The sequence below is a fragment of the Mirounga angustirostris genome, unplaced genomic scaffold (genome assembly GCF_029215605.1).
Source record: "Mirounga angustirostris isolate CCGP_5_RB_7025 unplaced genomic scaffold, mMirAng1.0.hap1 SCAF_5, whole genome shotgun sequence".
NCBI classification, from domain to species: Eukaryota; Metazoa; Chordata; class Mammalia; order Carnivora; family Phocidae; genus Mirounga; species Mirounga angustirostris.
Window position 1 is genome coordinate 120,323,557 of NW_026991713.1, and position 26,119 is coordinate 120,349,675.

The window sequence follows — 26,119 nt, forward strand, 5'->3', positions numbered from 1 at the left end:
CACAGTGTCACTGGGACTCTTTGTCCCTCCCCATCTCATGGCTTTGCTTTCAGACAGACTGTCTAGATGGTCTCAAGATGACAGCTGGTGTTTCCAGAATTAAATCATCCCTAGAGCCACTGATTCCAGAGGGAAGGACAGAAGCTCTTTCTCCCTCCAGCCTCAGATCCATCAGTGACTCTGGCCCTCCCTGGGTTATGTGTCTGCCCTCTTATTGATTGTGGCTTCTAAAGAGATGAGATGTATGATTGGACAAGCTGTCATGTCACCACCCCTGTCGCCAAGAAGGTAGGCTGCTTTGGACAGCCCCACCAAATCACATGGAGTGAGAGGGAGGGGCAGTTTCCAAATAAAAAACCCCAGGCCGATACAGAAATTACACATGTCCATTACAGAGGCATAACTTAGGAAAATGACCCAGATATGTGGAAAAGGGCCAGGAAAGAAATTTAGTGGAAAAAAAAAAGGAGGAAGAGATCAAGCATGTATAGTAATAATTTCAGATGTTCCTGAGGAAGAAACCACAATCAGTCTTTACAGATAAGATTGTATATTGTTATATGTTATTAAAAAGAAAAGGCCGTTTATCTTGGATACAAGATCAAGGTATAAGGAAATGATCATCATATGATAATTACTTTTTTGCCTCATGTGGGACCTCGAGAAGGAAATGAAACTTCATTGAAAGGCATAATACAAGGTTTAAAGAAGTGGGGAAATTCACCTTCTTCTCTTGGGAACAGACTGAAATAGTTTTGAGAAATTTTTCCCTAAGTCGTTTTGTAGGTTGAGTTGCATGCAATGCCCACTGAAGTTTCATTTGTTTCCTTTGTGGAACTGACTAGAATTATTCTAATGTTCATTTATGAGAATAAATAGGTAAAAATTAAGAAAAATTTTGAAAAAGAAGAGCAGTAGACAGAACTTGGTGTAAGGTATGTAAATCCTTATGGTCATACATTCAAGAAATGCGTGAGTGAGGCAGTGAATGTTAAGTCCTTAATATGCTACCTGGTCCATAGTAAATGGTTGAAAGTGGAGATTATTATTGGTGTTATTATTTCTCCTCTTCCCCCTTCTCCTTCTTTTCTCTCTTCTCCTTTGTCCTCCCTCCTCCCATCTCCCTCTTCCTGCTTTTTCCTTCCATGCTCTGAGGATGCAGTAGGGAGCAAAACATTAAATAAAATGAGGTAAGGGGCGCCTGGATGGCTCAGTCATTAAGCATCTGCTTTTGGCTCAGGTCATGGTCCCAGGGTCCTGGGATCAAACCCCACATTGGGCTCATTGCTCAGCGGGAAGCCTGCTTCTCCCTCCCCCATTCCCCCTGCTTGTGTTCCCTCTCTCACTGTCTCTCTCTGTCAAATAAATAAATAAAATCTTTAAAAATAAATAAATAAATAAATAAATAAATGAGGTAAAATCAATCATTGACCCTCAAGCTTGCACCCATCCTGGGGTGATGATTTTCAGGAGTCTCTTCTTCTCTTCTTATTCAACAGTATTATACAGAACACCACTTGTCATGAGAAGACAACCTGAAGAATGGAGGCCAGTCCCTTGTTCCAATACAGTTAGCACTTAGGGGTTGAATTTATTCAGGAAATAGAAAAAAGAAAAAAAAAAACCCCAAACCCTGCCACACCTCTCTTCTACCATATACTGTTTTTATTCTTCCTGGGTTCTGACGGACTGCAGAACGGAGCAAAGACATAGTGCAGACATTTGAGAAATGTCAGGTGAGCTCCCCTCAGACCCGGGTTAGGAGGAGGAAGATGAGCAGCGCTCTTAGGCAGCCATGTTGCTGCACCAACAAGTTCAGACATCCTTGCAGACCGTGAAGACCAGGAGCCTACCGCCCTGCGCCTCTCCATGTAAAGCCCCGTTCCTGTGGGATGTCCCCATGCAGTGGTATCCTGGAAGATCTGACTAGTGACCGGGCTCCCGTGCTGTTCTCCTGTGTGGCTCTGTGGTGTCCGCTTGTTTGAATTTGCAGCTCTTGTCAATCTTAATATTTGTTTTGAGTCACATATGCCGGCCTCTAATTTGCAATTTACATGGATGATGGGGCCCTATTCAGAGTCCTGCTCCTTCCGCCTTTGTGCCCCTCACGTCTCTTCACGCAGTCATTAGGCTGAGCAGCATATAATTACGTAACCCATACAAAGCTTAGATTTCTGGAAGGTTGCAGCTCTTTTCAAAAAGTAAGGGTTTCCATTTTTTATCCTCATTCTTTTCTAAACAAAAGACATTACCCCCCTGTGGTTTCCGTATGAATGCAGTAACTTAGAAACAGTTAGTCTTGTAGGTGGGTAGTAATTTTGGTTTGTTTTCACCTGAGAGTCGGTTTTTGTTTACACAGCTTGTGTTTAACCGAGTGCAGGCGGAGGTTGATTGGCCATCACTGGCACATGAGCGTGTTGTTATTTGAAGCCAATGAAATTGGCTTAATTTTAAACCCCTAAAGAGTTAAAAAATTCACCCAAGAATATAACTCAGTTTTCAGCCTATTTTCATGTTTCTTTTGCTACCTGTGTGCACAAAACTTACCTGAATTACTTGTGACAGTAAAGCCTATGAAAACAAATACTGAAGAAAACAGATGTTCTTGCTGAAATTATGTTAATTCTATTGAAGTTGTGTTCACTCGTTAGATTCATGATTATAAACATTGTTTTAAAAACAGTCTTGGGGGCGCCTGGGTGGCTCAGTCGTTAAGCGTCTGCCTTCAGCTCAGATCATGATCCCAGGGTCCCAGAGTCAAGTCCCGCATCGGGCTCCCTGCTCAGCGGGGAGCCTGCTTCTCCCTCTCCCACTCCCCCTGCTTGTGTTCCTGCTCTCGCTGTCTCTTTCTCTGTCAAATAAATAAAATCTTTAAAAAAAAATAAAAACAAATAAAAACAGTCTTGGTGGTGAGGCGAATGCAAGCCCTTAAAAGAGTAAATAGAAATGTATATAAATATTTCACTGAAATAAAATAATATAATGCGTAGGGAGCCTTTCACTTCCTATACCTGATATTATTTTTGAAAGAAATGAGAAAGTACAAATGTTTTCTTAACTCTGCAGGAAATTGAAAGGAAAATAACAAGATACATTGATATTATCTAGAACACTGGCTCATATTGATTAACAGGAGAATTCATAAAAATGCAGATTCTTCAGAAATTCTATTATGTAGGGTTGGGGATGGACCTCAGGAATCTAATTTTTGAGTAAGTACCTTAGATGATGCTATTGTGGAAAGTCTCCAGGCAACAATAGAAATATTTGTTTTGTACAAATATAATTAATTGTGCATTTCGTATTGATGTTGTTTTACATTTCTATGTTTTACCTTTCTATGCCTTGAAAAAGTGAAGGTCTTAAAAATGACCATTGCTGCCCCCTTTGCGTTAGATCTTTAATAGAACTAATGTAATGGACAAGTTGACCAGCCCCTGGTGATATTGCCAAATAGAATTACATCTGGAAAATAGATAAATACTCCTTCAGCTCATGACTGACCTCAGGAAGCAGAGAAATGGACAGACTGGTGAGGTGTTGACTGTGGGACGTTATACCAGTTCTCATCTGGTCTTGCCTCCTGTTTGTCAGTGGAGTTAATCTAAATAACCACCATTGTCTAAAGTACATTTGGTAAAATTTACATGCATTTTTCTCTTTAAATGTCTATTTTCCACACTTTGGTTTGATTGTATCTCGTGTGCATTCAGAGAATGGATGTTCCTTAATGTCATTGCTTTTATTTTTGGAGGCTCAAGTCACTGCACTGATATTTGCTAGGTAATAAAAATATCAGTACACATGACTAGACTTGCCAGACATGGGCATTTTAATAAGAGTCCAGTCAGAAAAAGAAGAGAGAGCTGGAGAGGAGCAGCTTCACACACCCTCACCCCAGGAAGTGATTTTTCTACCCTCATGTACTGGGCTTACCCTGCATCCACTGGAGGTTGAGACTGTGTGATGGGCAAGTTAAAGCCCTTGCTGAGGATATTCTGTATGTGAAAATGTACATACACTCTTACACGTAATGACATGCTTTTAAGGTGATAATTCCATAAGAATTTTGTAAGATTCTGTAAGATTGATTTTGTGCCCAAGTCTTGGGCTCACATTTTTTAGGTTGTATGAATCCAGTTCAAATGCAGTAATGCTAGTGAGACTTAGGTATGGGAGAGAAAATAATGTATCTATTCAAATAAATGTACATAAAAAAATTTAAAAAACAATTTATGGTCGGTGGGTTCTCTAAGATGATTATGGCAAGGATAAATGATGTATAGACATTAAGATTGGTAGCTCTATAAAATTACTAATTTCTTCTTTTTCTTTCTCTCAATCAAAACTGTCTCTTTGATCAGATTTCTTATAGAAAAGATGTGCAGGACACCCATATGTACAGTGCGGATCTCAACAGACCAGACATCAAGATGGCAACACAGATCTCCAAGATCATAAGCAATGTAATCTCTCTTTGTTATCTTGAGCAGAAAGGATTTCTTATTTTTTCAGGAGACAACACATGACTTTGGTGGTTGAATGGTTAATTTAATTAGTGAAATTAATCAATCTGAATTAATGACATCTCAAGTTTTTTATCTGAAATATCCATTTGACTGTGTAAGTTATTCAGGTATATGCAGAAACTGCCCAAATTCACCTTGACTATGGCTAATGCTGTCATACTTTAAGAGAAGTAAGTACTTAACATAAGAATAAAAAAAAATAAATATATAGAGTAAAAAAAAAAAAAAAGAGAAGTAAGTACTCTTCGGGTGTTAAGGTGACGTTCGGATGCCTCAGCCTGAAAGTCAACTTTGTTAGTCATCTGGTCTCTCACCTTTCCCTGTCCCAAAGAACTTCACTTGGCCTTGTTTCTATTGTGCTACTGTTAATTGTGCAGATTCTTTTTTTGCCACCATTTGCCCTTGTACATTTTCTACACATTTTGGCTCTTTTCTTATCATATCTTCTCCAAGATATCCTTGCTGGTTAATACCATTTTACTTAAACATAACTTGCACCCTGGTTAAAATGATGGCTTCACACAGACCAAATGTTTGAATAACAGAGACTATACTCACTTAAAAATTAATAACTATTTACAAGATTTAACTTGATGCTAACCAAACGGAGTTAAATCAGTTCCTAAGATGAAAGGAGCCATACAAGCTATCTGTCTGCAGAAGGCAGGATCTCAATTCCAGTAATTTTTCCTAATTTTTTTCACTGTTTATACATAAGCACAATGATGATGACAGGATACATAGACTCAAATTTAATAATTAATTTACTACAAAAAAAGTTGAATTTGATTAACCACACTAAGTCAATTTCTGTTCTACCAGTCAGCAATTTTGTGTTCGGTGTATTGTAAGGAATGTTTTTTTTTAAGGACGAAGGGTCTATTATATTTTATTTCAGCTAATATTAATGTAATTCTTCACTGGAAAGTAGAAATATTTAACATTCTCTTATTTATTCATTTTAGGCAGAATACAAGAAAGGGCAAGGAGTAATGAATAAAGAGCCTGCTGTAATTGGAAGACCAGATTTCGAACATGCTGTGGAAGCTTCTAAACTTTCTAGTCAAGTAAGACTCTAGTGATGATTCCACAATGATTTTATTCAGAGATTTTGTTTCTAGTGGCACAGGAAACTATTTCATTTTAGATAATATCTTTAATTGCAAGAATATGCAAAGATAATGTTTCTGAAACCATTTCAGATAGGATTGCAATAATTACAAATTTCAGTAAGAGATAAAATGAGTCCAATTTTAAGTGCAAAACAAAGTTTTCTTTTCTCCCGGCTCAAAGTCTAACCTTTTTCAATGAGGTTAGCCATGTTGTCACATTTCCTAGGATTTCTAGAATTATGCAATCGTGGTATCAATTAAATTAGATTAGGTCAATAATTAGATTGCTGTCTATCTATACACACATACACACAGTTTTTAACTAGGTAATAAAATATCGATTTTCATATGCTCTAATTTAATCACAAAAGAAAGAGGTGATGCAAATGAAGAAAACTTTGAAATCTTATGGAAGCACATTAAACAAGATCTGAAAAATATAAAGACACGTCATGTTTTTGGCTGAATATCTCGGTAGATAAAAATTGCGATTCTCCCCAAATTAATATACAAATGTTGTGCAATTTCAATTACAAGCCAATAGATTTTTTCAAGTATATGGATAAATGATCTTAGAGTTTGAATGGAAAGGAAATGCCTGAGAAGAGCCTTTAGAAGTATGAAAATGAAGACCAGTGAAGGAGAACTTAAGTTATGGGTTACCATAACATAATATAAAACCACTGAAATTAAATCAATATGGGATTAGTACAGTAAGAGATAAAATAATCAGTAGGATAGAATAGGAAATCCTGAAATAGACTCCAATATGTATAAAAATTTAATATATGATGAAAGTGTTGGTTCAAGTCAGTTGGAAAAAAGCTATATTAGTTCATAAATGGTGCTGACATAACTCTCCATCCATCAGAGTAAAAATAAAATTGGACCTGAATCTTAACCTATATACAAAATGAATTCCAGATGGATTAGAGATGTGAATATAAACAATAAAATAATTTTAAAATCTTAAAAGAAAACCCAGGAGAATATATATATCACATAGGGATGACAGAGTTGGTCTTAAAAAGACTGGAGATCCAGAAGCTATAAAAGGATAGTTAAGCATACCTGACCATAGAATTAAAACTCTTTCAATGGAAAATGATAATATTTGCCAAGTTAAAAATAATAGCATCAAAAGCAACTTTTATATAGTTATGGTGTTTTCACCTTTGAAAATATGCATTCTTCAAGTTGCAAAAGTTGGATGACATTTCAAAATGGAGAGGTGTAAATGAAGAAAACTATAAAATCAGACTGAAGAACATGAAATGACATCTGAACCAATGAGAAGACCAACTATGCTCTAGCTCAGGAGTCTCAGTACTCAGTATCATAGAAATGTTAATTCTTCCAAAATTAATTTTAAAAATTTCACGCAAGGGGCACCTGGCTGGCTCAGTCAGTAGACCATGCAGCTCTTGATCTAGGGGTCGTGAATTTGAGCCCCATGTTGGGGGTAGAGTTTATTTTAAAAAAATAAATAAAATTTGAAATTTTTTTCTAAAAAAAATCCCATGCAATTCCAGCTAGATTCCAAACAGACTTTTTAAGCATTCTGAATCAAATGAACTATTTGAATAAATTAAGTAAATTAGATTGTCTATGGAGAAGGAAGTGTCTGAGGAAAGCTTTTTAAAATGTAGAAAGAAGAGCAGTGGTCTTCAAATATTTGGAAAAGCATTTGTAATGCAAATGATGAGAACATTTTTATATCTAGAGTATAAAAAATTCTTTAATAGTGAAAAGAAAAAGACTAAAGCCCTATAGAAAAATGAGTAGAGGAGATGAAAGAACAGTTATAGAAGAGCAACATAATAACAAAAATAGTCAATAAACATTTTCAATGATGCTCAAATTTATTAGTAGAAAGAGAAATGCCAGTAGAGCATTTATCTGTCATGTCCTGTGAGTGTGGAGAAGGACATCAGTGAGGGGTGTATAGTTGGAAGGGTTTGGTGTAACAGGTAGATTTGAGCTAAGATGGACTGAAAGGTCTGCTCAGGGGAAGACCCCAAATAAAGGTTGGGAATGTGCAGGACAGAGAAAAGGGGTCTGACAGACAGGAGAGACTCCCAGCAAGGAGAGGGGAATCATAAATACACATGGAAATCTGGGAGGAGTTGAGATGCTGTGTTGATGGTAAATGGGTCAGTGTTGTATTCATTTGGACTGCGGGCCATATTTATGGAGCAGAATAGGAATAATGTGTTCTATACAAGAAAAGGTACAGAAGAAAAAGTGATTTCAAATGTGATAATCGGGAGCGTTGTAGAGTTGAATTCAGAAAAGGAGTCCCCACTACTACTTCTCACCATTTTAACAATAGTCTCTCAAGTACCCTCCACTCAAGTACCCTCCTTCAGGTAGGAAATGAATTGTCACAGAAAATTTTGAGCAGAGAAGCATTGTGAAGAAGATACTATTTAAGGAAGGTTAGCATGGGAGCACTGTGCAGGAGATAAGGCCACATGAGAGGAGAGCGTCCTGGGGGCCAGCTGGGATGCTGCCATCTTGGTCCACACATGGGGTACTCAGAACTTGGGACAACTTGCTGGTCGTGGGGTGAAAATGAGCAAATAGGGTAGAAGAGAGACACCTGAATGTCGGTGCGCCTCATATTCACTGTTTTATGATGTAGAAGGCACTCTCACTTACAAAACAACTTTATGACTCAGGAGGCTGTGGATGCGCTAAGAGCCTGGGGACACATTCTTGTCCAGGGCCCGAGATGGGCAGGGCCTGAAGAGGCAGAGTATAGTAGTGCACATTCAGCAACTCTTCTTCGGCCTTTTCTGTGGACAAAGACTTCCCATCGACTGTATAGGAGAAGCAGCAGATTCTAGAAAAACAGTACGGTTTGGTTGAGAGGTTAGGAAAATGGGCTCCGGAGCAGGACTGCCTGAGCTAAACTCCAGGTTCTGCCTCTTGCTGGTTCAGTGACCCTGGACACAGCTTCCTCATCTGTAAAATGGGAATGACTACAATACCTACTTCTTAGGCTTGTTGTCAGGGTTGAAATGCTGCCTGGCTAATAGAAACGCTATGTAACTTCACAAGAATAATTTAACTGCCGATATTCAGAATAGCTTTTCACTCTGCACTTTTACAGGAATTTACGCACAGATTGAAGCAGGAATAGCCACACTGGCCGTTAGATTCCAGTTGGAAATTCATTCCTTCATGATCTTATTTGAGAGTTCTTAGCAGAAAAGTTTGGTATTTGAGCTTTAATTTTGATATTTCAAATTCAGTCACCAGAAATCCTACCACTTGCTCCTATCTCGGTTTTTAGGCAGGTTTTTAAAAAAATCCAAATCCTGTAGCAACTGAACAATCAGATACCTAAGCAGGTTGCAATTTGCAAGTTACATTATATCTATCATCTTTATTTTCTCCATGACATTCTTGCTGCTCTCATAGTGTAAAAGCTCATCAGAAGAAAGGAAAAGTGGGTAGGTGAATATATAGGACTTCTGGAATGAACTTGATATGTTCCATTTGTATTTTCAGGTGTATGAACTAGAGACAAGGGCAGAAAGTTTGCTTTATTATTTTCATCGGCAACTCTGAAGATCACCTAAATATTCTCTTGCTCCTAACCTAATGTCAGATTGTGAATATAGGAGCACTCATAGGCAAAGAAATAACAAGAAGGAAAGTGATTTAGGAATGGCAGGAAGCAGGGGACCTGGGGGCAGGGGCGGGAAGGAGAGAGCAGATGGTACCAGGATCATTGTGTCAGGGAAGGGGGGGAGTGAGGAGAAGGTGCTCAAGGTTTGTGGCGGTAAGAGCTGCCTGATGAAGAGCCGAGAATGAGAAAGCAAGGGGCAGAATTCTCCCAATTTACCAGTAAATTGTGCTTTGTGGGATTGAACCCAGAAAAGGTAGTGGAAACACAAAACCCTTCCTGCTAACTTGTACAATAGCTTTGCCCCCCTAGTTGTAAAGTTTCCTTGTTTAAACCTAGAAGGCACATAAAATTATGGTCAAGTAGTTAAAGAGAAAAATCAGTAAAAAAATTAAAGTGAAATCTTGTCTGCCAAGATAATGAGATTGGTGTATTTATAAGTATCTTAAATGTTAGTGGAGTAATTGTTAAAGCCATCGTCTTAAAAAATTCTTCTAAGAGCAGTTAATTTTTAATATATTCATATATCGTCTTAATTTATTACTAGAAATTTATCTATGTGATGAATGGAATTCTTTTAGTTTTATAACATCAAGGAAACTTTTGTATTTATAATAACTAGTGTTTGTTCTAAAATTGCATGTGACATATTGATAAGAATGGGTTTGAAACATAAAAAGTACATTTTAGATTGCCATTAAAATTTAATTATAAATATTGTCCTCAAATTGAATGGGGATGTTAATTGGTTTGGAGAATCTCCCATTTCCCTTCTTGGCAAGCACTCTCCCAGCCAATCTCTTTACACCCAAGTATTGGCTTCAAGGTCATGTACTTGAGTTGCCAATTTAAATTGTATTTCTCTCTCTCCTTTATTCTCAGTTCTTTTTCCTTATTGTTCTTAACACAATTTGTACTAGTCATATATTTCTATATATGTGTGTATGTTTTTTTAAAAGATTTTATTTATTCATTTGAGAGAGAGAGAGCTCTAATGGGGGAAAGAGGCAATGGGAGAGGGAGAAGCAGACTCCCCGCTGAGCAGGGGGCCTTATGCGGGGCTTGATCCCAGGACCCCGGGATCATGACCTGAGCCGAAGGCAGACGCTTAACCGACTGAACTACCCAGGTGCCCCTATATGTGTATGTTTTAAATATCTCCTCTATTACCACACAGCAGGCTTCATGGGGACAGGGTTGACATGTGTTTAATTCATCATTATAGAATGGCATGGACTGGACTTCAATAAATATATATAGACCAATTAAACAAATTTCTCTAGATCATTCACAGTTGGTGCAAAATCAGTAAGATGTTATTTTGTTATGGAAATAAGGACAGAGATATGATTTTGTGTAAAATTCAGACTTGGAAATACTATTAATTTTATGACAAGTTCTACATAAAAATCTGGTTATACTCTCTTCTTTGACAGCTTTTAGTTCAATTTCATCCAAAATTGGAGGTATAGGTATGTGGCATTGTATAGGTACGTGCTGTTTACTTTTCATTTTTGCCGATAATGAAGGTATACTTATCAGAGTTTCCATTTTCTTCCTAACAGTTGTTTCTCTGGCTGTGATGAAAAGCTTTCCTTTGGGGTCTGCTTTTTTCTGCGTTTTTCTGACTCTGAATCTGATCCATAGGTGGTGCTGCGAAGCCCAGCGCCCCTTGTGGCGAGGCTTCGAACTACAGGGTTTAGAAGTCAGGCTTCAGATCTTTGAAACACTGCCTTGTCCAGAAGCAGTTATGAGGAATGAATTTAAGTGATATTTTTGTAGTTTAACTGTCCCACTGTTTTCTCCAAGTGTGGGCCTCTGAAAGTCTTGCTAAATCTGTTAAAATTCCTTATAAACTTTTAGGATTCTGATCCTCTACACCTTTCCTATATTACAAAAAAAAAAGTTGGTAAACATTAGGACCATTAGATTTGATGATATTTATAATGTAAATAAAATCAATCCTGAGTGTAAGTAACTTTTCATTTATTTCCAAAGTGATTGACTTAGGCATAAGGGGTAATATTTACCTTAAAATCATAGCAAAATCACCCAACGCAATGCCTATTTCTCCCTTTCTCAAATGGTCTTGAGAAACCAATTGGTCAAGGGAAAGCATTGCCTCTGGAGATGTGAGTGTGGGTGAAGAGATGGACACTCAGCTGTGTGAAGCGTGGGTTGAAAATAGGATGTTGGGTGTGTATGTGTAGTGAGTGAGTGAACCAGTCAGAAGGTGAGCAAGGGACCCATTGAAACCATTTAGCTATTCTCTCACTTCATTTAAGCACAAACCTTACAGCAAGAGGTAAGAAACGGTTGGGTGTCAGTGTCTGCTAAGTGTGTTTTTTATGTAATGCAGTTATTTTACTCTGTGGTTAATTAATGAGGGAAACCCTTGCATTTTTGTTCCTTAGGCATTTTTGAATCAGATCACACAGAGCACTCAAGCTTAGAGAGAGAGAAATTTCACAGCACTTCGCTTCTTACTACATTTATTACAAGGATAAGAGTGACAGATATATTTTAAATAACTAATTTCATACTACAGAAATAACCTGGAAAGGCTAGACAGAATTTTAAACTTCAAGTTTTAGGGGGTATAGCCCAGTGCATAATAGTGGTAGAAATCTTCAAAAATAAAGTTCTCCAGGGGCACCTGGGTGGCTCAGTCGGTTAAGTGTCTGCCTTCGGCTCAGGTCATGATCCCGGGGTCCTGGGATTGAGCCCCACATAGGGCTCCCTCCTCAGTGGGAAGCTTCTCCCTCTCCCACTCCCCCTGCTTGTGTTTCCTCTCTCGCTGTGTCTCTCTCTGTCAAATAAATAAATAAAATCTTAAAAAAAAAAATAAAGTTCTCCAGAAAGGAGTCATGTGCTGGTTAGACGAATAAGTCTGAGGGAGATAATTTTGTATTGAGATAGTGTGTAATACATTTCTATATTTGAATCATGAATTAAGGGTGTGAATGGAAAAAAAGGGTGTGAATGGATTTCAAACCTCCATGCAGACATAACCATGATTTTGCATGATGTATAATCACAAATTTTGGGATCATTTGCATTACTCTGTGCTTAATTAGTGATGTCATGAGAGTACTTTATTATAATTTGTTATATTTTTAAAATATCAGACTTCTATTAAATACTTTCAGGAGAATATTGCATTGGAATGGCATTTAGTTCTGAATAGCTTATTTTATGTACCCAGTTATTCCTAAGAAGTGTAATTTATGCCCCCAGGCCACCCTCATTAGGACCTAAGCTGACCAGTGCTCACGACATGTGAGGCATACCAAATTCCCATGCATATTTTGAAAGAATGTGAATTTGGGATTTTTGTTATTCTTCCCCAAAACATCAATTCTGTGATCTCTAGTATTCAGTAATGCCTACTTGATCATTTCTGATTATATCACCTAAACATGAGTTTGTTATCCTCAGGAACAAGTAAAACCAGTGCCCAGTATAGAGGTTAATACAGAGAATCCCTCAGGAAATACCAACTGAATAGATAGAATGCTAACAATTTTTGAAAGTAGAATCATGTACTTAGATGATCCTTCAAAACTGGTATTTTCCCATTTTATTTATTTTTAATTTTTAAAAAAGATTTTATTTATTTATTTGACAGAGAGAGAGCACAAGCAGGGCGAGTGGCAGGCAGAGGAGAGGGAGAAGCAGACTCCCCGCTGAGCAGGGAGCCGATGTGGGGCTCATCCCAGGACCCTGAGATCATGACCTGAGTCGAAGGCAGTCACTTAACCAATTGAGCCACCCAGGCGCCCTATTTTCCCATTTTAAAAAGAATGATCTTGGGCGCCTGGGTGGCTCAGTTATGAAGCGTCTGCTTTCGGCTCAGGTCATGATCCCAGGGTCCTGGGATCGAGCCCCACATCGGGCTCCCTGCTCGGCGGGAAGCCTGCTTCTCCCTCTCCCACTCCCCCTGCTTGTGTTCCCTCTCTCACTGTGTCTCTCTCTGTCAAATAAATAAAATCTTTAAAAAAAAATAAAAAGAATGATCTTGAGGTATTGAGGTGGATATTAAAACTTAAAAACGATTAAGTAAAAATATGCTGAAGGAATGAAAAAAAAAATAAAGTTCTCATCACAATCTATCACAAGGCTATATCAAAATTTGAAGACACCATGGAAGTTACCTGGTCCTGCTTTTCAGTGAAAAAGTTCCTCAATATTATCCATCCGTGGATAGAAACAGTTACTGAAGCAGATATTGCACACTGTGCTTGGGGTTAGATTTTCAAGGGTGAATGGGACAGATCCAGCCCCCGCTTCACTGAGCTTACAGCTTAATGGGGAAGACCCGCGGCATACACAGTTTTGCAGATAATTATAGCAAGGGCGTGATCTGTGTGACTGGGCAAATGTGGGGTGTTTCAAAGATATATCAGCAGGACATATTCTACTTTGGGAGGTCAGAGAAGGCTTTCAAGAAAACGTTTCTCATGTTCAGTGGAATAATTTCTACATATCCTACAGGTAGTAACCGAAATGTAACTTCTTTTCATTATAATCAGCAGAAATCTTGTTGGCTAAAACTTTTGCCCGTCAATACTAACTTTACCTTCTGCAGTAGAACAAATGCCATTTTTAATTTTTTTCAAGTATTTGAACACAGTTACCAGCTGATTCCTCAGTCTCTTCAGTAGAGCACTCTTGAGCCCAGTAACTGACACAGAGTGTGCATTACATAAATATTTCTGGAATGAATGAATGAATGAATGAATGAATGAGTGAGTGAATAAAAGTCCAGCAGGAACTGTAAAGTGCAATACAGATTCAATATAATATTTTAAAATCTATTGTTTTCCATTTCCTTTTACATTCTTTTTCTTTTTAATGGGATAGAATTCCAATCAATTTAACAGTGACTGTGTGTGTGCATGCGCACACGTGTGTGCATATGTGCGTGTGTGGACTTGGAGAATTAGAGAGGTATTATAGTTCCAACACCTGTCTCAGGGTGTGACTCATTCTATGAGTCATAAGAGTTTTCGCCTATCATGTTCATAATTAATTTATATTTCTTTAATAAACATAGAGTAAGTGCCAAATCTATTCAGAGCATCATGCCAAGCACTAGGGATAAAAAATGAATAAAGATCTATTCCTTGCTCACTGTCAAATGGGAGAGCAGACATACACAGATAACTGAAATCTGTCCCAAATTAGAAAATAGTCCAATCTAGTCTTTCCAGGGAAAACTCATCTTTAATAACAGGATAGTATTATATAAATTTATCTTTTAAAACATCAGGTGAAAAAAAATGCAGGGTTCTGCTTGCATTGAACTATTTAAATCTAATCAAAATCCAGCTATGCAATGCTGGCTTGAATCAAGTTTTCCTTGAGTTATTCATATTCTACAACCTCAGGCACCATGAACATCTAGTTATCTATTAGCTAAGTGGCAAAAACAGGTTATATCATCTGTCGCACAGAGAACCCCTCCTACTCTCTGCATGCCAGCACAGTTACACGAGGGGCAGAGGGCACACGGAGGGGGTGAAGCTTGAAAATTAACCTGACACATTCTCATCTGCTAGGAAACCCAGCATTTGTTCTTCCTGAGTGAAGGTATGTTTCTGAAAAGCCATCATCCATCCACAATGCGATGACTCATTTTTCCTCTACTCATTACATTGAGCCTGTGTTGAGTTCCTACCATGAGGTAGGAGTTCCTTCCTTCCTGAGGTTGGGAGTGTGAGCAAGATACACTGTCAAGTCTGGAGTCAGAAATCCTCCCAATAGCAAATCTACTCAAGTCATAGACATGTGTAAAATGACTTCATACTGGCCTTTGGATGACGACCAAGATCCGTGACAGCTACAGGGCTCTGTAGGGCCTGGTCATTCCAGCTCTCCTGTCCCTCCTGTAATCTCCATCCTCCGCTACCCTTGGCGTTCTTAAATTCCTTGACATGCTGTGCGTGCCTCTCTCTGCCCTTCCACGTGCTGTTCCCTCGGGCACACTCCATCAGGACGCCCCCTACTCATGCCTCTCCCTACTCATGCCTCTCCCTCCTTCCACTCACTAAGCACACCCTCTTCAAGCCGTAATGTACATACCCTCAGTTCCCCAGACTTGAAGAGAATCCACCGCAAAACACGGTCCATGGCCTCCCATTGCTCTCTGTGTTGCAGTGAGCTCACCATTCCGGGGTTTGTGCTTAATCATCACCAGTCATGCCTGGATGTGATCAAATTTATTTCTTACTGCATGTCTCCAGGGCCTCGCTCACAGATGGGGACTTAGTGGGCACAGGTGTATAAACACACATATGTGTGTGTATATATATATATATAGTAATACATGTGTAGTGGAAGCCTTTTATCCTATTCAGACCTGTACTCAGTCAGTTAAATGAAGAAGGTAGTTGAAGGAGGAAGTATAAAGATCATACACGTACCTTAACATTTTAGTTTAACACAAAACACATATATGTACATTTATTCACCAAACTTCTGATGTAGTGAAAAGTCTTTTTCTTTGCAAACAAAGCTGTGGTTTGGAGTTTTGTGTTGTTTTTCTTGCAAACTATAATCACAATGCATTGGTCTATGATTTGCCTTTTGAAAGACATTTTGCTCAAAGACATACTGCCAATCTCTCTGAGTTCCAGAAACTTCTACATTATTTACATCCCACTCCTGACTTTTCTGGTTGTCTTGACTACCCTTAATTTGATAGCAGTTTTTTTTTAGGGAATCACTCTCATTAAGTCTTTCATGGAAATAACGTAGTTTTCATAGGGATAACTTTCTTTTTATGGTAAATTTGTCAGTGTTTGCAGTATTAAATTAAATTATGTGATTATGATAAATACAGCTAGCATAAACGGGGTTAGGGACTAACTCAGTTGACTTTCGGCAAGTTTATATTCCTAGCTAATGGGAGTAGAAGTGCTGGGCATACCTTTAAACCACTTTTAAGTGAGTGTGATCTAGTCAGATTTGCTGTTGGAAAGATTACTGACTCCAGTCTTGACAGAGTAGATCTTGGTCACACTCCCAACCTCAGGAAGGAACTCCTCCTACCTCATGGACTTCTGAAAAGCCATCATCCACCCACACTGTGATGACTCCTTTTCCCTCTACTCATTACACCAAGCCTGTGTTGAGTTCCTACTGTGAGGTAGGATGAGTCTTCACAATGTGGATGGATGATGGTTTTTCAAAAACATACCTTCACTTGGGAAGAACAAATGCCGGGTTTCAGAGCGGGTGAGAATGTGTCGGGTTAATTTCCAAGTTCTACCCGCTCTGTGTTGTGTGCAGACAGTAGGACAGGCTCTCGGTTCTCAGAGGGGATATAAACCTATTTCTTGCCACTTAGCTAATAAGTAACTAAGACACTTACGGTGGCTGGGGTTGGAGAATTTGAATAACTGAAGGAAAACGTGATGCAAGCCAAGACTGCACAGCTGGATTGGTTGATGGGTAAATAGCTACCAGCTGAGCATGTTCAGGGCACCCAGGCCATCAGTTAGAATGTTTTACTCAGTAAGTGGAGAGTGTTAGCCTATCTGGCTGAGTCAAGAGTGCCATTCAAGTAGAAGTCAGTTAAGAGAGTCTTCTCTCATTGTCAAGTAAATACCCTTTAGGCACTAAAAACCCGGAGAGACGGAGAGACGAAAGCACAGATTAAAATATGGTGAAGAGTGCCCTTAGCAGAAGGATGTGGAGAGTGCAAAGGGAATGGAATTGTGTATTTAGGGGAGGACCAGGTAGGGAAAGCCTTGGCTATGGAAAGTAGTGAATGAGGTCTAAATTAATTTCGTTGGCGATATTCCTGATTACAAGACATAAAATAGTTTTTTTTTTTTACAAAATCAGATTTTTTTCTTGTTTTATAGAGTCCTTCCCAAACTATTAGAATAAATGAGGTTTTGCTTGAATTTGTAAGACAATGTGAAAATCAGAAAGCTATTATTAGCAGTTAGAACCGCAACAGGGGGCGCCTGGGTGGCTCAGTCAGTCGTTAAGGCTCTGCCTTCAGCTCAGGTCATGATCCTGGGTTCCTGGAATTGAGCCCCACATCAGGCTCCCTGCTCAGCAGGAAGCCTGCTTCTCCCTCTCCCACTCCCCCTGCTTGTGTTCCCTCTCTCGCTGTCAAAAAAAAAAAAAAAAAGAAAAAGAAAAAGAAAAAGAAAAAGAAAAGAAAATCTTAAAAAAAAAAAGAACCTCAACAGAAAATATGTCCTGTAAACCATGTTGGAATCTTTTCCAAATGTATTCCCCCCAAGATTTTCACTAGCTATCTCCCTCCCACAGGTATCAGACATGTGTCCTTGAAGAAGACGTCACCCAATATACACTCGATTAAAATAGATAATGTGAGCCATTCCCAAATTGCTTCTTAATAAAAATTACTTCGAGGCAGGGCTTTAAGATGTATGAATAAAGGTGCATTATGAGAATCCTGTAAGGACACAAAATATGATGAGAATTGTAATAGTGTAGAACTATGACAAGAGAACAAAATAGTTCTGCTTTTGAGGTCTGTGCATCCCTTCCTGGAGACAGGCACCCAACAAGGTGTGAGATTTGAGTAACTAGTTTTTTTGTTTTTGTTTTTGGTAAAGAATTTGTATCTATATTTCAGATAGTTATCATAACCTACCTTCACATATTTCTCTATCCATAGAGAATTATATAGTTCTGTAGGATAAGTGGATAATCCTTTCTTGGATTGCCCTAAGACTACTTTAAAAAGGAGAAAAAGTAATTCAGAGTGCATGTTACAGATAGTTTGCTGCTGAATACAACTGCGGAGAGCTGAAGCAGAGGAATAAAAATTGACATTAAATAGACCCAGGACATTTCAGAAAATGTAATCCCTAAAAATGAATTTTTGAACAAATGGGAAATGATGAGAAAAAACTGTAGTCCAAACCATGTCCTGTATTTGGAATAATTCCCTCAGGAAAATTCATATTCAAATGCTGGGGCTCAGGTTCCATTTTCTAAATGTAATAGACTTTCATTCATTTGTGGTCTCAATTTCTAATTCATCATAGATTATAAGAGTGCAGAAATGGAAACTGACATTTAAAAATCCTGAGATATTAGTGTATAATTCTTGTTAATAGGATTTGAGTTCATGCCTAATTGCATTTATGATCAATGTTCAAGTAGAGATGGTTTTTCCATAAAAAAATTTTTTATGCCTAATTAAGCTTTACCAGGGGAAAAATACCATGAATTTAAACTTTTCTACCATTTGTTTTTAAGGTAACTTTTATCTGATCTAATTAAAAATCAGCTGTGTCATTCTGAAAGTTTAAAGATAAATGTGCTATTTAATTTACGCTGTTTTTTTTTTTCTTTTATGGCAGATTAAATACAAAGAAAAATTTGATAATGAAATGAAGGTTAAGAAACATCATTACAATCCTCTTGAAAATGCTTCTTTTAGGCAAAGTCAGCTTGCCACCTCACTGGTGAGCGATGTAAGTTACTTTGTACCTCATGACTTGTGATTCATAGAAAATTATTTTCAATATCTTTTGATTCTTGTTTTTTCAGAATCTGAGTGTATTGCAATAACTTATACTTAATCAAGATCATGTAGTTTCCAAGTAATTTTAATTGAAAACCCTGAAGCATATTTTCCTGAAGCCTTTTGAGAAACATGTATTATTGTAAGTTACTATTAATGGTTACTGATTGCTATTTAGTTAATAAGTAAGAATAGTATTGCTAATAAAACTATTATATGTGATCAAGAGTAGAAATAGATTACAGAGTTTTGCAAAAAAAGTAGTGTGTAGTATCTTAAATTAGTGGTTGTGACAATAGTTAACTCATGTAATTATACCCAGGCAATTGGGCTTCTGTAAAGTACAACCTAGTACATGGTAGTTTATAATAAAGAAAATTTCAGAAGTTGCACTTGTAACGGCTTATGGCTTCTTTCCTATCCCTTATGTAAATGCTGTGAAATACTTCTTCACAGATTTGGTTTCGTCCTATGTTTTAAAAAAATAATCAAGTTTCAGTTTACAAGGAAAGATGCCTTAAACTTTTATTAGAATTAGGCAGAATGTAAAAACAGAAACGGGGAAAAATGGACCACTTTGCTATTGTTGAAGGGTGTAGGGAGTACCTTTACACGTATTACGATGAAGAACTGTTGAACTGTTGCTTTGTTAGATCCCTTAAACCTTTCAACTCCTGCCAGGTGGTTGGGACTGAGCATATCTTACTTTCACTGATGTTTAGTAGGTATTGTTATTTGTGTTCCTTAACTCACTTGTGTTTGTTACCAACAGTTGAAATGGGTCTTTTGGGATCACTGGGAATATCAGAATGGTTTCCTTTTCTTATTTGTTTTTATCCTGTGTGTGTGTGTGTGTGTAAAAGTGTAAAGCAAATAGATTTGGAATACACTTAAAGGAACCTAGAGCATAGTGCTTGGAAGCACGAGGTTTAGAATCAGATTGGTTGGATTTGGATCCTGTTCTACCTCCTAATACTACACCTGCATCTTTCTGTGCCTCAGTTTACATATCTGTAAAATGGAGATACTTAAAGTACCTCTCCACTCGGGTCGTTGTGGAGATTAAATATGTACTACGTGTCTACCTGCAAAGTGGTTTGATCACACAATACGTGATCAAATATTTTGTATTAATATTTTAATATGATGAGTACTAATATTATTATATTTTCAAAAGAGTTGGTAAAAAAAGAAAAAGGTCTATAAGGCAACAGGATGAAAAACACCAAAAGCCCTGAAATTGCTCCAAAGCGTAATTAAAATAAGGTAGTAATTTCTAAAGAATACAGTTGCTAATCTTTTTGTTTTGAAAACAGAATGTCTATTAAAATTACTTGATTCTCTGAACACCACCCTTTTGAAATATGTAAACAATAAAAGCAATTATCAAAATATGTTCAAGTCCCCAGAAGTAACTTTTTTACTCATTCAGTAGTAAATTAGCACCATCTAGTGGCTACTTGTAAATTCGCCTGCTAATTTACCACTAAACGGTACTTTATGATGTATTAAAAATAATGATGGCGATAATGCAAAAGCACCTTTTCTTCTCCTAGATGGTATTTTGTTCCATGTTATTTTCATAGGTGAAGTACAAGAAAGACATTCAAAGTATGCACGAGCCAGTCTCAGATCTCCCAAACCTGTTTTTAGACCAGGCTTTGAAAACCAGCAAAATGCTCAGCCGAGTAAGTTTGTTGGATGGCAACTAGAGATGCCGTGTGTCTCCACGGAGCCGGGATGCCTGCAGTTCTCATGAGCACACCTCCTTCCTTCCAGGGCGCCACGCCTCCGTGGATAACTAACTCATTGGAAAGTAGTGGCCAGCTTGCTTAAATCCCACCAAAGCTGTCGCTTTACAAAGGGGGTTCTTGCTAGCTCTTTAACATCTCTTGAATGCAAACTTTCTTGTTGAACACCTACGCTTCAAAGTGCATGGACAAGTGTTCTTTCTTTCTTCTTCCCAGTTAGATTGAAGCTACTTGAAGGTCAGGCTTAAATCAAGGATCTTTTATTTTATGCAGGTTAGAGCAGAGTGTCTGATACTCGGCCCCGGTAACATACAAAATTGTCTTAGTCTAATTTGTATTTTCCCTGAAAATAAATCCTACATTACATTGACACTCTACTTTTAGTCTTGTGAGGGTTTCCACATTTTCTTCAGAGCAATTAGGGGGAGCCAGTGTTTTTTTCATGTCCTAATGAAAGTATTTGTGCACACTGCCAAGTGGTCGTTCCATCAGAACTCACCTCCTAGCTGTTGTTTCAAACACTTAGTGTGTGCGGACCCTGACTTCACCGGTTCTCAAACTGATGGCCCCGGCTCACCTGTTCCCCATTGCCGACGTCTCAGAATGGCCCATGGTGATGATGTACTGTAATTTGACCTCGAGTCTTTTCTGCACCTGTTTTAATAATTACAGGCTCACTCACTCGATCAAAATTATGCAGATGTATTGAATATCTGCTTTCGGCCAGGTATGATCAGATGGAAAATTCTGTTGGGAAAGGAATCTGAAAACAATTGTCTTCAGGAGATATGCTCACAGTCCTGGATTAAAAAAAAAAAAAATCTGTAGTCCAGACCTGATTCCCAAACTATTGAATAATGAGATACAGCTTCAATTCAGGTTTAAAAATGTCTACCTTTGGCTTTGATGTGTTGGAACTTCTGTTCATTATTTTGTAATCCTCCTTTCTCCAACAATGTCATCCTTCTTGAAATGGATTACATGTGTAAATAATTCATACTCACAGATTTTAAAATTAATTAACTGACTTTTATCCCTGGTCTTGGGAAGAAAAGCAGTCTGTCATTCTTGCTGTCTGTTGGGCAGGCAAGGAGGCATAGAGGACTATCAGGTGCAGAATTAGATTCAGGTCCGGCATACTTCGTTCACGCTTCGTGCCATTTCAAGTCTCATCCTCCCACTTCTGCACACATTTCTCTGCTCCTCAAGTGGCCCTTTTAGGTTCACGTTTTCCTCTATGATTCATAGGGATATTTCTAAAAGTCGGTACGTTTCTATTCTCAGAGTCTGCTGCTTTCTTCACTTTTAGTCTTTGCCATCCCATTTTGATCACTGAGTGGCATCTGCCCTTGACTATTCTCCATCCATACTTGAGTTAAATTTCCTGAGGACATGAGGATTTGTGCACAAATAAGACAGTAAAAATATCATGGTGGTAATTTAAAAATTTGGTAGCTGGAAGAATACATGCCACTCCTAGGCAATATTTTCTTCAAGAATATTGACCTTTGTTTTATATGGCAAAAAAAATCACAGCTTAATATAAATTGTTCCTATCACCACTTCAGCCGGGAAATTCAGCAAAGTCATATATTACATTTATTGTATATACCATTTTAAAAGTTTAAATTTGGTTCAGGTGGTGCTTTTGCCTAGATTATAGATTTTTTTCCTCCATAGAAAAATTGTGACTGAATAATTACTTCATGGGAGAGAAAGTTTAAGACTCAAATATGTTACGCGGAATGTCTGTTTATAAAAGTTGTATGATAATACATTGGCTAAAATTTATCGTATATTAGAATTGCCCTCTTTTAGATTTTAATGTGGGGAGAATTGGAATCTTGCTGATTTATAAAGGCAACTTAATTTTAGCAAAAGATTGAATAAGAAAGTGCTTAATAGACATTCTGCCAAAATTAGTTGTCAGTTGGTTATAAATGGCTGTTTTTTTAAAGACCTGTAAATGTCTTTGGTACAAATCACCATTTTTTTTTTTAACACATAGTATGTAGAGTAAAATTAATCCTTTTGAGTTTGAACAGCTGTACTAACTCAAGTTTTGAAGGACCATTTCCCCCTGGAAAATAGAGCTCTACTAGCTTTCGATTTCTTTTATAACTTTGCATAAATGGAAAAATATGTAGTGCATGTTACTCTGTGTCGTTCCCACTAGGAGGCAACAGAGACTATTACATAAGGAACAGCGGGTCTTGAAAATTCTTTTGCAGATCTTCCTTCAAACACGTTTTGTTTGTTTTTTGTTTTTTAAATAAGAGTTTTTGAAATTCTCTGTCACTAAAATAGATCATTGGGGACAATATTTATTGACCTTTCCTTAGTCTATATCCATTATTGCAGACATAATATCCTAGGCTTTACTAGTTCTGGATTTTAACTTGGTATGGAGTATATTCTAGTGTGTTATGTTCAATTCATGATTATTTTATTTGCATATTATAAACTAACTTTTAAGTAAATTATAAAGTCTCTAAGTATACTGTTATTCTTTGAGATTATTTATTTATTTTTTCTAATTAGCACAGGAGCCAAAATTTAGAGCTCGTTCTCTTCTTTTTTTTTTTTTTTTAAAGATTTTATTTATTTGACAGAGAGAGACAGCGAGAGCAGGAACACAAGCAGGGGGAGTGGGAAAGGGAGAAGCAGGCCTCCCACCGAGCAGGGAGCCCGATGTGGGACTCGATCCTGGGACCCCAGGATCATGACCTGAGCCGAAGGCAGATGCTAACGACTGAGCCACCCAGGCGCCCGAGCTCGTTCTCTTCTTGACAGATGTACTACGGGAACACTTTCATGAGTTTCCTGGGGCATTTTACTCCCTCACTTTATTCTGGCTAGAGTTTTGGGGGACACACATCTTAGTGCTCTAATCACCCAGAAGTGCCTCTGGGGACTGACGCTGTGTCCCCATGGAACAGCCATTTTCGTGTGCATCCATCCTTCCCATCCCTGGCTCTGGGCTTCTTCTTGATTCACTCTCAGATCCCTGGAGCAGCGACCCGAATGTCAGCTCTGTTCTGGCCAGCTCTTTCCCACTCCCTTTCAAAATGCGGCTTACTTCTTACATCCTACAACATTGCCATTTTCCCTGAAATCCTCACTGCTGAACGAGCAGCCAGCTTTAGCTGAAGTCTCGGAAGCCTTGAGTCTTTGAAGAGTTACCATTTACCTCTAGAAGTCTTTTCCAAATAGGGTGAAATAACAAAGTGTCCGGTCTCCAATGAAAGAAATTACAAAGCAATTTTTGTTTCATCGCGGCCTGTTGTATTTGGTGTCCCACGGTTGCCAGATTTGGCGTCTCTTCCAAATTCACCACTTTGTCTGTGTCTCTAAATAATAGTCTTAATCCAATTTCTTCACCTTAAAAATTCAATGAACTATACCCAGACTCTTCTATTTCTCTTTCAGGTACCTCCTACCCTCCCTTTTTAGGAAAATTAGTTGAATTATTTCTCACTCTCTTATTTTCCTTATGACCCGTCAGTCTTCCTCAAGGCTGAACCCTCATGCACAACTTCTTTCTTTTCCCGCCTCCAGCTTTCTTTTGTTCTGTTCTTTCTTCTTTTCTTTCCTTCTCTTCTTGTAGGCACTATCAAACACATTTCTGTTCTAGGATAAGCCTGGACAAATCACCTTTATTTTGCCCACCTTGCTTGTTCACTTTAGTCCCATCACTGGCTTTTCCGTTGCCACTCCCCAGCGTCTTTTACGTTGTTTTGACAGCTAATTGTCCCCTGCTTCTCTAGGGTGTCTCATATTGACCACCTAGAGCTGCTGGTCTATGGTGCATTGCCCGTTTCACTCAGTGTCAGTAATCTACAAGAGCAGCCCACTGCAATGGGACTTGATAGCTTTGCAGCTCTTGTTGGCTTGTATTTTTCAGTTTGCATTCCTAAGTAATGGTTGTTCTAATTCGTCTCTTTTATTCTGAATTTATGTTCATGTTCTCTGTTTTAGCGAGAGTATAGAAAGCTTTTTGAGGAAAACAAAGGAATGTATCATTTTGACGCGGATGCTCCTGAACACCTGCACCATAAAGGCAATGCCACGCTCCAGAGTCAGGTGTGCGCCCTTCCTGTCGGGACCCTTTAGCCACTCACTGCCATGCACCTCCACTGAGAAGGTGCGGCTGCTGAATAGAATGTACCTCCTGAGAAAGTGAACATCGCTTCAGAAAATCTCAGACACTACTCTCTCTATATGACTGGGGTGGGAAAGCTGGAACTATGTTTCAGTGTAAAAGCATTTCATAAAATAAGTTATTCCACACAATTTTAAACTTATGATATATCAATTAATTAAACAATGACCAAATCTCATGAGGATTTCAGTTTTTATAGTGCACTCATTTGTTATCGTGAGCTGTGAAATTAATTTTCCAGGTGCGAAATTTATTAGAATTTCTCAGATCAGTTAGAAGTGTTATTAAAAATTACCTTACATTAATTAATGTTTCTTTCAACTATAAAATTCTATGTATTCCCTGACAGAAATTAAAAAAAAAATCTTCCCTGCACACTTTAGAGGTGTTACCTATACATTATTTTATTCTGAGTTTCAGTAGTTGCAAAAGATGTCATTCCAGAATCTATTAAGATATAATTTTACATCACTCCATTAAATGTATCCTGTGGAACATAAATTCCTTAATGATTTGATACCCACCTTCATTAAAAAAAACCAAATTGGCTCTCCTTTAAAGTTTGGAAACGTACATTTTTTTTCTCTTTGTATTCTTATTTTCATTTAATTTTTCCCACAAAGTTTTATCCTGGCATATGTTATTACATATCCTAGTATGTTACTACACTTCAAACACTTTCATTGATCACTCTATCATACTTCTCTGAAACAAAAATAAGCCTACAAATAGGAATTTAAAAACCTGTTACATTTCCTGCTACCACAAAGTTCTAAGTATTGAAAAACTGCTTTTGGATTTAATCATCATTAAAACTACTATTATTATATAATTTAAGAAACAATTTCAAAAAATTATTTACACATAAGAATTTTAATGAAAATACATTTCTGAATGAAATGAATCATGATCAAAACTTTTCTGTGAATTTAATTTTAAAAGGTATATTGCTAAGAAAAGCCGATCACTCTGACAGCTTACATATAATTCTAGTTTCTCTTACTAAGAGATAGAAAATATCGATCATTTTATAAACTAAAATAAGATGGAGATTGGTTGTAATTGAAATAAATAATTCATGATATGATATTATTAAATAATGCAGGGTGAAACTGAAAACAATCACATAAAAGCTCTCTGTATTACCCAGTGTCTATGGAAGAAGTCAGCAGTCCCAGATAACACTGTCTTCCCTTTGATAGGAAGACAGAGAATCACACCTATGTTTTCCTCCTTGTTCATGATTTACTGATTGACATTCAAAGCCATCACAGGGATCTCTCTCTTTCTCTGTCTCTGTCTCTATGTATATATGTGTATACCATGAGCATATACATATTAACCCCAAATATGAGATATAGCTATATATTGCAGCTATTTACTTCATCCAAGTCCTAGAACTACATTTCGTAGT

At 37.8% G+C, this 26,119-nt stretch overlaps 1 protein-coding gene across 3 annotated transcripts in view; it reads left to right on the forward strand.

Annotated features, from left to right (window-relative positions):
* NEBL (nebulette) overlaps nucleotides 1–26,119 on the forward strand; it is a 347,130-nt gene that overhangs the window by 258,221 nt on the left and 62,790 nt on the right. The window contains exons 6-10 of one of the 3 annotated variants that reach the window (XM_064591994.1): nucleotides 4,365–4,466; nucleotides 5,495–5,596; nucleotides 18,629–18,742; nucleotides 20,379–20,480; nucleotides 24,522–24,626. The exons of the other annotated variants lie outside the window; for them this stretch is intronic. Of the exons in view, the coding sequence (XP_064448064.1) occupies nucleotides 4,365–4,466; nucleotides 5,495–5,596; nucleotides 18,629–18,742; nucleotides 20,379–20,480; nucleotides 24,522–24,626 (525 nt within the window). The remainder of the gene's footprint in view (nucleotides 1–4,364; nucleotides 4,467–5,494; nucleotides 5,597–18,628; nucleotides 18,743–20,378; nucleotides 20,481–24,521; nucleotides 24,627–26,119) is intronic. 3 annotated transcript variants of the gene reach the window in all.